This window comes from Pelophylax lessonae, assembly GCF_965119305.1.
Source record: "Pelophylax lessonae genome assembly, chromosome: 1".
Lineage (NCBI taxonomy): Eukaryota > Metazoa > Chordata > Amphibia > Anura > Ranidae > Pelophylax > Pelophylax lessonae.
Genome location: NC_138768.1, coordinates 509,836,442 through 509,850,063, shown reverse-complemented (window position 1 = coordinate 509,850,063; position 13,622 = coordinate 509,836,442). Strand labels below are relative to the sequence as shown.

Genomic DNA, 13,622 nt, shown 5'->3' with positions numbered 1-13,622 from the left:
GCATTTCCTCAGACTCCTCGCCTGCAATGAACACTCAGGCAGACTACATTGTAACACATTACAGAGTAAGGGTCCATTCACACTGAATAGATAACTGCCGGAGAATAAACCTCAGCGGTTGTGTCCGTTCTGACTGTGGTAGGAGGCGGTGTGGTGGGCAATTCAACACATCAGACAGCTACCTTTTTTTTTTTTTTTACATTGAACTTTATTTAAAGTGTACAAAAGCACCACTTAATTCATGCTCCTGTACGATGTGCTGCACTGTTGCTCTGTAATAAAATGCAGCATGTTTGCTGCAGCACAGCTCTGGGCTGTATTGCAATGTAAACAGGACATACAGAAAACAATTGTTTTCTGTGTGTCCTGGGGGTGAGCAGTGTTTTACAATGCAGTAAATGCTGGTAATGGCACATAGTGTGAATTTGCCCTTAGATGTAGCAGCAGGGAGTTGGTTTTCGTACACGCAGAATCATATTCCAGGAAATGCTATACATCATGCATGAATGAAGATGCAATTGGCCTATGAATAGGGAATATGAAAAAATTGTTAGAAGGGAATATTGTGATCAACTTTAAGGCTCAGACTTTGATATGTTTAAACGATACCTCTCTCTGGAATAGAGGTATCAGTTTGGAAGTGTGAACCATGAAGGCTAATGTTCTCTCGAGTGGAATGAGAGAGCAGCATTGAGGCTAACTGCTTTGTACTCTGGACTTGCCTTGAGTCATACATTTCAGTTCTTCTTGTGCTTGCATGGGTTTATGTAAGTACTGCGATTTCCTACCACAATCCAAAAAGTCATATGCAGTGCTCCCCATAGAGGTGCCGCTGAATTGTTTGGGTTTCTTTGTCCTGCTCTGATGATAACCTGCCCAGAACTTTCCTGGACTCACAGACACATCTTGTGAAAAGAATACTGGCAGCCAAGAGGCCTCTCGCCACTGGAGTCCATCCTCAGTGGGCAGCGAAAGGTCTTGTGGCTCTTTAGGCCACTGTCCAGCAGTGCCAGGCAGTTCCCTCCATGATGAATAGCTCCAGCTTTTCACATAGTCAGGATCAGTAGCAGTCTGGGACACCATATAACAAGCTGGAATAGCAACTCAATCTCTTTCAAGACCTCTGCACACAGAATACAGCTCCAGATTTCTGGTCTCACCTGCACAGAACTGCAGCAAGTGATACAGTTGTTCACAGCATGGGATCTCAGCAGCCAAGTCCCCAGACAGTCAGTACAGCACAGCACAAGACACAATGGCCACAGCAGTGTCTAGGCCGTGCAGTATAGTTCCATGTCCACCTTCATGTGGCCCTAGGGTTCTCTCAACAGCAGACAGTCTCTCCCAGCAACAGGTCCATCCTCAGCACAGTCTACTTTGCCCACACAGTGGAGCTCAGGGCAGTACAACATAGCTCCCGGATCTTTCCCCTTTTGCTCTGCGCAGCTCACATTTCATACCCAGCCAATGTCCCTGTGATAGGACATAACAGGCACTTCAAGACTCTGTACCTCTTCCTCTGCTGTCTTTTGGGCTGTGTTCAGTGCAGGCTTCCTTTTTACTTCTCCTGTCAGGAGGTGGGCAGGACTTACCTTGCAGCTGCTCCTGCAGCGACTGCTCAAGCTCTGTCCTTGGCATCCCCATCCAATCCCATAAGGGGAGGCAGCCAACAGCAGTGGATGGTCTCTGAAAAATCCTGGGCTGCGCGCTTGCTTCTCCTTAGAGCGCTATCAGTCAGGTTTCACATATTAGTTTAACAACATCACTCACACAGTAGGCATTTATAAATATTATTCTTTTAGAGCATATGCCCGTACCAGGCACGCTCACAATGCCGGTGATCATACTGTCATTAGACAGTGCGAGAGAAATATAAAAAAAACAAGATTTTGATAGCACCCGATTTGTTGATTGAACATAACACAACTTCACTTTATCTATTAAGCTCAGTGAACATTTAGTTTGACAAGTTTGAAGCTGCAAGGAAACAACCAGAACCGCATGTGTTCACAATAGTTGAGAGTCCTGTCTGGAGGACCAAAAAAAGGGCCTATATTTGAGGCCGTGATGCAAACGCAAGCATGGAGGTTGGTATTAAATGTTGGCTGTGGATTGCTGAAAAACCGTGCATGGCAGATACATGTGCCCTATGAACTTTGCTTCAAGTGCCACGCAAATCTTCCATATATATATATATATATATATATATATATATATATATGTATATATAGTGCCTTGCGAAAGTATTCGGCCCCCTTGAACTTTGCGACCTTTTACCACATTTCAGGCTTCAAACATAAAGATATAAAACTGTAATTTTTTGTGAAGAATCAACAACAAGTGGGACACAATCATGAAGTGGAACGAAATTTATTGGATATTGCAAACTTTGTTAACAAATAAAAAACTAAAAAATTGGGCATGCAAAATTATTTAGCCCCTTTACTTTCACTGCAGCAAACTCTCTCCAGAAGTTCAGTGAGGATCTCTGAATGATCCAATGTTGACCTAAATGACGAATGATGATAAATAGAATCCACCTGTGTGTAATCAAGTCTCCGTATAAATGCACCTGCACTGTGATAGTCTCAGAGGTCCGTTTAAAGCGCAGAGAGCATCATGAAGAACAAGGAACACACCAGGCAGGTCCGAGATACTGTTGTGGGGAAGTTTGAAGCTGGATTTAGATACAAAAAGATTTCCCAAGCTTTAAACATCCCAAGGAGCACTGTGCAAGCGATAATATTGAAATGGAAGGAGTATCAGACCACTGCAAATCTACGAAGACCTGGCCGTCCCTCTAAACTTTCAGCTCATACAAGGAGAAGATTGATCAGAGATGCAGCCAAGAGGCCCATAATCACTCTGGATGAACTGCAGAGATCTACAGCTGAGGTGGGAGACTCTGTCCATAGGACAACAATCAGTTGTATACTGCACAAATCTGGCCTTTATGGAAGAGTGGCAAGAAGAAAGCCATTTCTTAAAGATACCCATAAAAAGTGTTGTTTAAAGTTTGCGACAAGCCACCTGGGAGACACATCAAACATGTGGAAGAAGGTGCTCTGGTCAGATGAAACCAAAATCGAACTTTTTGGCAACAATGCAAAACGTTATGTTTGGCGTAAAAGCAACACAGCTCATCACCCTGAACACACCATCCCCACTGTCGAACATGGTGGTGGCAGCATCATGGTTTGGGCCTGCTTTTCTTCAGCAGGGACAGGGAAGATGGTTAAAATTGATGGGAAGATGGATGGAGCCAAATACAGGACCATTCTGGAAGAAAACCTGATGGAGTCTGCAAAAGACCTGAAACTGGGACGGAGATTTGTCTTCCAACAAGACAATGATCCAAAACATAAAGCAAAATCTACAATGGAATGGTTAGCAAATAAACATATCCAGGTGTTAGAATGGCCAAGTCAAAGTCCAGACCTGAATCTAATCGAGAATCTCTGGAAAGAACTGAAAACTGCTGTTCACAAACGCTCTCCATCCAACCTCACTGAGCTTGAGCTGTTTTGCAAGGCGGAATGGGCAAAAATCTTGCGATGTGCAAAACTGATAGAGACATACCCCAAGCGACTTACAGCTGTAATCGCAGCAAAATGTGGCGCTACAAAGTATTAACTTAAGGGGGCTGAATAATTTTGCACGCCCAATTTTTCAGTTTTTTATTTGTTAAAAAAGTTTGAAATATCCAATAAATTTCATTCCACTTCATGATTGTGTCCCAAATTACAGTTTTATATCTTTATGCTTGAAGCCTGAAATGTGCCAAAGGGTCGAAAAGTTCAAGGGGGCCAAATACTTTCGCAATGCACTGTATATATATGTAGCACCCTCCTAGATAGGTGCTAGGAAGCCAGAGTAGTTTTGGCTCTGTCTGCTTAACAGCAGAGCAGCAGGCTAAATTTACTGTATATGCTCCCTGCTTCTCAGGGAGCAGGATTTCTTAGTTAGGCCTGCTCTATGTGTCCAGTGTGTGATTTATCTGGGCTGAGGGAGTGTCCCCATTGTGTCCAATGGGGAGGCACATTGGACAGTGGAGATAACCCAGCCAGTGACACACAGGCTTTGTTACTGCCCCAGGAATTGGCACAGACTGGCTGTCTTGGTGCATTATGGGACAGGGTATATAAAGCCAAGAACACATGAGGTAGGGGTCTTTGGGCGGAAAGTCAGGTCCCAGAAGGAGGGTGACGGCTGTCTCCTCTTCTGCAGCAGTGGATGGTGGTCACAGGCCGTCGGCCTGGTGAACCAGAGCGTGTGGCTGAATCTGGAGGTCAAAGAGAAGCTGACTGGTGGAGTTGGAGGCATTGGTGACTATGGTGTCCGTGAGTACAGAGGAACTTGCCCGGAATCTGCTAAGGAAGGGGACCACTCCAGAGTGTAGGAGTCAGTGTATGGGAGTCAGCTGCACAGGAGAGAGAGAAAGGGGGTGCTAAGTTAGAACCCTGAAAATAATTGCAAGCAGGAACACTTAAATTTCCTTCATTCCAGTGGCAGAGTGAAGCAGCGGGCTTGCCGTATCCTCAAGTCAGATGTCCTCAATACTGTGAATAGTTACTAGTTGGAGTATCCCACTCATCCCTTCTCCTATCCCAGTTCCAAATAAAACTACAAAACAACATCCCCTTTGCTGATCATTGACTGAGCCAAGTAATTAAAGTGATATGTTTCTGCAAGCAGTTGCTACGGGTGAAGTAGGGGAATCCAGAAAGTGTTATATCCAGCAGTCCTCTAGGGGGCAGTGCCACATTTATACACACATGGCAATCAACCATAACTTTACAACCACTAACAGGTAAAGTGAAAAACATGGTACAATGGCACCTGTAAGTGGGTTGGATGTATTAGGCAGTAGTGAAAAGTGGTCTAAGGAAGAAAAGCTGGTGAACTGGTGAAAGAGTCATGGATGACCAAGGCTCATTAATGCACAATATATGATCCAATAGAAGAGCTACTGTAGCTCTTTGTTGATGAGAAAATGTTAATGCTGGTTCCAATAGAAAGGTGTCAGAAAACACAGTGGGATAGATTTATTAAAACTGGTGCACATAGAATCTGGTGCAACTGTGGATAGCAACCAATCACCTTCTAACTTCAGCTTGCTCAATTAAAGTGTTACTAAAACCCACAACATTAAAATCAGTCATTATATGCAATAAAGCATGCTTGTTATACTCACTGTAGACCCTAAAGGGGTAATCCATTGTGTAGAAAGGCTGTTTGATCCTATCTTCTCTGATCCTCCCCTTCTTTTATTGTCCCCAATCTATCTGCTGAGAAAAAAAAGCCCTAGGAGGCACTCTGCTCATGCTCAGTTTGGTGTATATTGCTAGAGATATGTTTTTTGTGTCTGGGAGGGTGCAGGTGATCAGCACAGGGCCAATCAGCACTGTTCAGACAGGAAGTCATGGGTCATGCAGCCTCATAGGACAGTCAGAGAAGAATGAAAACCCTTCCTACAAGCTTTACCAAGTGCTCGGCTGGACACTAATAGAAGTCACAAGACTGCTATATACTGCTAATAAGAAAAAGGTATTTAGCAGTTTATATTTACTAAAATAATTGCATTTCTATGTTCTGTGTACTGTAGGGGGAGCAGATGTAGTGAATGCAGGGTCCTGGGTTTAGTAACACTTAAAGCTTTGATAATAAAACCTATTAGCTTACTGGTTACTATGCACAGCTGCAACAGATTCTGTGTACACCAGTTTAGTAAATCTCCCCAGTGCGTCACACTTTGTTAAGTATGGGCTGCATAGCCTCAGACTGATCCAGGTTCACAGCCAAAAGCACCTACAATGGGTACATGAACATCAGAACTGGGCCACGCCACAATGGAAGAAGGTAGCCTGGTCTAATGAATTTAAAAATGGTTTGAGGAACACAAAAATGAGTTTGAGGCGATTCTCCAGATCTCAATCGAATCCAGTATCCGTTGAATGTGCTGGAAAAACAAGTTTTGTCCATGGAGGCCCCACCTTGCAACTTACAGGACATAAAGTTCACCTTTGTAAAAAATAAATAAATAAATGCACATCCTTTTGTGGGTAAAAAAAAAATGTGCATTTATTTATTTATTTATTTTTTTTTACTAGAAGCCTGCAAAGCATTTCACCAGCAACGTAGGACTCCTGCAGACTGTCAGTGTAAGCTGTCTCCTCGTTGGCAGGCATTTACACAGTACAGTGACAGGAAGAAACAATTAAAGCAGAGCTCCACCAAAAAGGGGAAGTTCCTCCTTAAAGACTCGTTCCCCACTCCGCATTTTTGAGGAGCGGGGAGGGGGCAGCAGGTACTCGCAGGTACTCGCTTACCACTTCTCGGAAAATGGAAGTTCTCCTCCCTCCCTCCCCCCTGCAGTATTCTGGGACACTGACAGGTCACCAGTGAGTACAGTCCATACAGGATATGCTGTTTTAGGGCCTGTTGGCCCACTTTAAATCAAAACAGAAGTAAAAAGTTCTACAGAACATGGGGTGCAGGCTTATCCTAATAGCAATCCAGAGGGGTAGTAAATATAAAGAAAAAAGGATTGCTTTACTCCAGCCAAGGTGAACAAACAGTCTACAAGTCTCTACCATACCACGTATTCTGATGTATTTCGCCCCACCAATCTTAATATTTTTTATGTTTCTCATGGCTAAAATTGCCATACCATATGCCTGGAAAAACAAAGTGGTGGACTTGGCAGTTTTAAAAAGTGAGTTGACATGGATCATGCTAAATGAGAAGCTGGTTATCATGGGCCAGGAGGATGTATTTTTTTTATAATATAACTAAACTAATACTATAAATAAAAACAAACACAAATAAATTTTTTGGCATAAATAAATGGCCGCGGCACTTTATTGGTTATAAATAAATTAAATAATTATTTATTCAAAATTCCATCAAATAAATTTCAATTCCAACAAAATTATAAAACATAAATCTGTATCGCTCAGTCCCAGAACTCGAGCGAAAATAAACATATTTAAAACCACCAAAGTCCCCCCTTGATCCAAGGGTGACTCTACCACATAAAGTGCCAGCGACGGGTGGGGGGGAGGGGAGCTCGCCAGGCAGTCACTTCCTAACTGAGGGGCTTACCTCAGAGACCCCCTATATAAAGCCTTGGGTCAGAATGTTCTAGAGGGGCGCGCGCTGCTGTGAAGCCCGCCAAAACTATGAGAGGCTACTTTATTACATTTAAAGGGGCAGTGTCCTATAAATTAAATAAATTCTGACACAAAATTTTTTTTTTTTTTTTTTATAACATCCCCTGTCCCATGTGCGAGGGCACCTATTACTTGTGCCCTCTTACCATTCTGAAAGATACGTCTTTGAGGTTTGAAAGAGTCTGGAACCCCTGGATTCAATACCTCCAGCTTAATGCACTTTTGCATTGTAGCGGTGTGGAGGCAGACAGGTTCAGCTCTTTCTCTTTTCCCTTCCTGTTTTTTTTCTCTTCTCCCCCCCCCCTTTTTTTTTTCTTAATTCTGCCATAAGATTTTGTTGTGAATTGTTTATTACATTCTCAGTATATACCATGACTGTGTTGGCTGACCAGCGGGATGTGGGAATGTCGAGCTTTACCATTTAAGGTCCCATATTTTTTAAAGTTCTTAAAAAATCATCAAGGAAAAAAGATGGACTGTGTTATCTAGGATTAAATACAAAATTATAAAAGGATAAAACGTTGTCAAAGTGATATCTTTTATTTTGCAGTTTTCAAAATTCAAGCTTTTGGAGCTGTCACACTCCATAATATATAAATATATTGGGGGGGTTTGCTCGAGTATAGTGCTCACCAGTGAGTACAGTACACACCCAATAGGGCTCTTTCACATGGGCGGTCCGATCAGATCCGCCTGTCAGTTTTTTAGGCGGATCTGATCGGATGCCCCATGCAGCTCTGTGGGGCACGAATGTCAGCGGTGACATGTCCGCTGACACCTGCTGCCATCTGAATCCAATCCTGTCTGTGAAATCCGGACGGATGGAAACCCTATTTTCCATCCGTCCTGGGGATCGGATGGGATCGGATGAGGGACAGGCGGTCCCCTCTCATCCGATTCCCCATAGAGAGCAGCGGGGGCTGTGACACCTCCCTCTCCGCACTGCAAGCGGAGACGGAGCTGTCATCTGCCGGCTCAGCGGGGATTGCGGATCGATCCCCGCTGAGCAGCACGGATCCGCCTAAGGAGGCGGACCGTGTGAAAGAGCCCATATTCTGTTTCAGAGCCTGTTGGCCAACTTATATTCAAAACGGAAGTAATAAGTCCTACACAGAACAGTTGCCTGCACAGGTGTTTCCACCATAAGCATAAAATGAAATGCTCTCCAGCGGCACTGCTGCTCAGGCCTTGTGCCTTGGCCCTCTAGACCAGTGTTTCTCAACTCCGGTCCTCAGGGCACACGAACAGGCCAGGTTTGCAAGAAAAGTGAAATACATCACAGGTGAAATCATTTGCTGCTCAGTGATTGCAGTATTCTAGTCTGCATCTCCCCAGGGTAATACGTAAAATCTGGCTTGTTGGTGTGCCCTGAGGACCGGAGTTGAGAAACACTGCTCTAGACTGATTAACACAGCACCCCTGTGTTATTGTACAAAACTCTGTACCTCTTGTGTAAACTCTGGTGTCTCTTGCACCAGGGACAAATTTATAAGGGGGCAAAATGGGCAATTGCCCCGGGCCGCCCTGACAAAAGGGACCCCCTTCTATACAAAAATTATATTATATAATTATATAAAATTATATTTGCTCAAGCAAACCACACATAGAGCACTATGACTACGTGTGTGTGTGGGTATGTGTGACCTCAGAATGATGTTGCGTCATGCATCAAAAATGTGAGACTGTCACTGAGAATGAAAACCAACTCTGTGTATTAGTGGCCCCCGAACCTGAAATGCCCTGGGCCCTCCAAGGTCTAAACCTGGATCGGTCTTGCAGTCTTCTCACTGCTTTCTCTCCTTTGCAGCTCTTTTCTAGTTGGGACCTCAAGCTTAGGGCCTTCCGTCTGTTCTGTCACATTCTGCACTTGCACCGTGCAAATTCCTTTCCAACTGCAGGGACCCCTCCGGAGGGTTGAGCAATGAACTGCTGCTATGCCCTTAATTTTAACAGAGGTGCACAACTGCACACTCAGCCTGCTAGTCTCCAGCAAAACCTGGACACAGGATTATAGATGCTTCTTACCACCCAAAACTCTTCGCCTCTGTGCTCCAGACCTTGATCCAGGAATAACAAAACCCAGGAAAAAACAAAAGCCTAGTTTTATCCACTCTAAACAGAATTTCCGGAGCCATTCAATCATTAATACAGTGACAGGGCCTCACACAATCACTATATATATATATATATATATATATATATATATATAGATATCACCCTCCTAGGTAGGTGCTAGAGAGAGAGCATAGTTTCCGAATCCTGTCTGCTTACCTGAGAGAATGCAGTTAAATCTATATTGTTCTTTGCCTACCAGAGAGCAGGATCTGCTAGTGAGGTCAATGTGCTCAGGTGCAGCCCAGTCTGTCTGCAGAGTGTTTCACACTGGTACAATAGGGAGGCATATTGGACAGTAAAAGGAAACCTGACGAATGAGTCCACAGGCCTTTTAACCACTTAAGCCCCGGAGGATTTGGCTGCTAAAGGACCAGGGGTTTTTTTGCGATTTTTTACTGCGTGACTTTAACGGACAATTGCGCGGTCGTGCGACGCTGTACCTAAACGAATTTGACGTCCTTTTTTTCCCACAAACAGAGCTTTCTTTTGGTGGTATTTGATCACCTGTGCGATTTTTTGATCACGCGCTATAAACAAAAAAAGAGCGTAAATTTTGCAAAAATAACAATATTTTTCACATTTTTTTATATGAAATTCCCCAAAAAAAAAAGTAAAAATCAAAATTTTTTAACATTTTTCGGCCAATTTGTTTTATGCTACCTATGTTTGGTAAAAAAAATCGCAAAAAGCGTATTTTGATTGGTTTGCGCAAAAGTTATCGCGTTTACTAACAAAGAGAAAGATTTTTGTCATTTTTGGTGTTTTTTTTTTTAACGCATAATGGCGGCGATCTGCGATTTTTTTTTCGGTACTGCGACATTGCGGCGGACAGATCGGACCCTTGACTGACATTTTTGACACTTTTGGGGTTACCAGTGACATTACTGCAGTAATCAGTGCTATACATATGCACTGTTACTGCAAAAATGACACTGGCAGGGAAGGGGTTAACTTTATTGGACAGGGAGGGGTTAAGTGTGTCCTAGGGGCGTGCTTTCTACTGTGTAGGGACATGGCTATTGGTGTAAAAGCAAAGATCAACCGTTCTACATAGTAGAACGGTCAGATCTTCACTTTTACACAGGGAGAACTGACAGGCAGCTTGTTTACACAAGCTGCTCTGTCTTTCTCCCTTCACAGGAGCGATCGTAGTGTGGCCGGCGGACATCGAGTCCGCCGGTCACACGCACTGACTTGCCTGTGAACGAGCCGCGGCGGGCGCGCGCCTCGGCGGGCGCGCGCCCGCCCGCGATAGGCTCGCAAGTCAGTGACAGGCGAGTGACGTACCGATACGTCACTCTGCCTGGCCGGGGCTGACCGCCGCAGTATATAGTCGTGCGGCGGTCGGCAACCGGTTAATGCAGCCTAGTGATTTGGCAGAGGAAAGTGCCTTGGTGCATGCTGGGATACTGTATAAAAGCCAGAAGCACATGTGCTTGAGGTCTTTTGTCTGGATAGCAGAGTCCCTGAGGGAGGGGGCGGCTGCCTCCTCCTCTGTAGAGATGCCATGCGGCCTCAGGTAGCCGATCTGAGGGCCTAGAGAGCTAGAGAGAAACTGAACGTGGAGGTCCTGTGGAGCTGACTGAAAGGGGAGACACTGAAGTATCTGATTCTGCAGTACATTGAGTACAGATCTGTGTCAAGGGGCCTGACCTGAGGGAGACCACCCCTAGAGCTAGAACCCCCCTGGACTGTTAATTAAGAAATGAGCCATTGGGGGTAATGATAAATGTGTGAACTGTACCCTAAGTGACTGTGTGCTAGTAATCAGAGGCGGCGCAACAAGTCATCATACAGCAAGCCCTATGGGGACAGTGCTACAAATATATATATATATATATATATATATATATATATATATATATATATATATTCTGGGTTTGTGGGCTCTGGTTCTTTGAATGTCTGAGCCATGATGACACTAGGGAGTCACGGTTTACGACACAGAGCTCTAAAGGAATGGTATATTGTTTCTTCAGAGTGCATGCACTGGTGGCGCCAACAGCTGCTACACAAGTAAATATCTTCTACATGGTGCATGTTTAGGGGATACAGTACCTACAGCTAAAACATAAACAAATAGACTTTACTACTACTTTAACTGTCCTATTCAATTTTTACTATCCTGGGTACATTTTATCTGTATACCAGCCATCTCTTCGCAATTCTTCTGAATTTATATCTGTATTTTTCTTTTGCCATTTTTAGCATTTAATTTGTCATAACACCTGAAGTAGAGTTTTAAAACACTAAAAGATTGTTTTTAAAATATATATTTTTAGTTAGTCACTAAAAATGTATAACTCTGGCAGCTTTCTTTTTTTAACTTTTCTACCTAATTTTTTTTCTATACTATTTCATTCTTGAATGTTATTGTACCTTAGGCCTGGTTTACACCTATGCATTTTATAGTGCGCTTTCAGTTTTGCAGAAACACACTACAGTCTATTTAAAAAAAGGTTTCCAATGGGTCACATTCACATCTGTGCATTTTATGGAAAGGGCCAGGGTTTTTTTTCCTGCTTTTTGATTCCATAGACTTCAATGAATCAAAAACGTGTATTGAAAAATGCAAAATACAAAATGCACCTGGCATATGCAAACTTCAACTTGCATAGGTGCGAACCAGGGTGTTATACCCCATTTATTCCTTGATACCTTATTCTTTATTTTGTATTCTTGTATTTATTATTATTGTATTTATCATGTTTTTATGTCTTATGTATGTTTTTATGTTTTACGCATGGGAACATTAATAGTGCAATAAGTGACAGAGAGACCAAAAATATACAACTCAATTAAGAAAAAAAAATCATAATAACCACTTTAAAAAATATTTTTAGTTTAACATTTGGAGAAAAGATCACACAACACAAAATGAAAGACCGTCCTTAATCTAATGGGTATATATAGTTACATAGTTAGGTTGAAAAAAAGACACAAGTCCATCTGGCTCAACCAATAAACAAAAAACTGAAAAAAAACAAAAAAATATATATATATAAATGATAATATGACATGACATTGCAATAAATGTAAGATTTCAAATGCTGAGCTAGTTACATAAACAGGTTCATTTATCTTGGCCTAAAGCAATCTCTTTTAGTACACAACATTCTTGATGAGTGCACAATACCATAAGCCAGGAATCCACATAAATAAATTAGAAGCAAAGCTCAAATTAGATATATTTTTTCCAGAAATAGAAAACAAATGATTAAAAAGCAGTTACGCAGGGGACATAGCTATACTAGCTGTGTAATTATTCAGAATCATAAAGCTACAGTTTATAATTCTAATAATGTACATACTGTATCTTTTGCATCCATTATTTTTTTTTTAACAAATAATCTACTGCAATACAGTTATATTTATGATGGAGACACATTACATAGAGCGAGGTTGGATCTCTTTAGGCGTATATATTACACCAACAGTTTCCTCTAGTGAGAGATTGCTGTGACATTCACTCTAGGGATGTGCAATTACACACCCACCAAGAGGAGAGAAGCAACAGCAAAGAAAGGAAGCTATATGGCTTAATTCAGTGCTACGACAATAGCACAAAAAGCAGTATGCATCATCCACCTTTTCCATCAGCCAGCGTTTTTATCTTCGCCTGCACCTGCTAATTACTTTAAACAATGCCACACACGGGTGACCATCATGTCAATCGTGATCTTAAAATGACATGTCCCAGATGTCATGATAAAATCAGCAGATGTTGGGCTGTGGAAGCATCATACACGCAGGATGCAGTAACATGGATGCTGGGTGACATCTGCGTGGGCAAATAAAGGCATACATATTACCGGTGTCACACACATACACACACCCAGCTTGGATTTGAGGGTACTTACTTCATTGGAGCTTTTGTGCTTGAAGGTGAACTGACACTGCTGGCTGCAAGAGGTGATGTCTCCCAGCTGGGCATCAAAGGGATCCCCTGCACTGACTGCAGACACAATGACAAGCAGCAATAAAAGGAGGCTGTAGTCACAGCGACAGTGTTCTGGGGCTCCCATCCTGCAGGGATCCAGGGATAGATGGCACAGCCTGTGAAATACAGTGAGAAACAACTGCTGTGCAATGTCAGTGCTATTCTGACGTCATGTGTTTAGTGCAAAGGACTCTGGGAGAGGGAAGGAGGGGAATGCTGAGTGCAGTGAGAGTGAGGATGGCTGGTGCACTCTGCTACTGATGCAGACTGCTATTTCTTTTACATCCTATAGCAGTGCATATAAACCTAAATTGCATAAAGGATACAATCAGCACAATTATTAGTTTACGTTAGCTATAGCTGTGAGCTCTATGCTCTTTCCATGTGTTTTCTCA

General features: G+C 42.8%; 1 protein-coding gene across 1 annotated transcript in view; it reads right to left on the bottom strand.

Moving 5' to 3' along the window:
• Window positions 1–13,418, bottom strand: part of TMEM59L (transmembrane protein 59 like) — a 140,174-nt gene extending 126,756 nt beyond the window's left edge. The window contains exon 1 of the mRNA XM_082274975.1: window positions 13,148–13,418. Within this exon, the coding sequence (XP_082131101.1) occupies window positions 13,148–13,312 (165 nt within the window). The 5' untranslated portion in view covers window positions 13,313–13,418. The remainder of the gene's footprint in view (window positions 1–13,147) is intronic.
• Window positions 13,419–13,622: the final 204 nt, after the last annotated feature.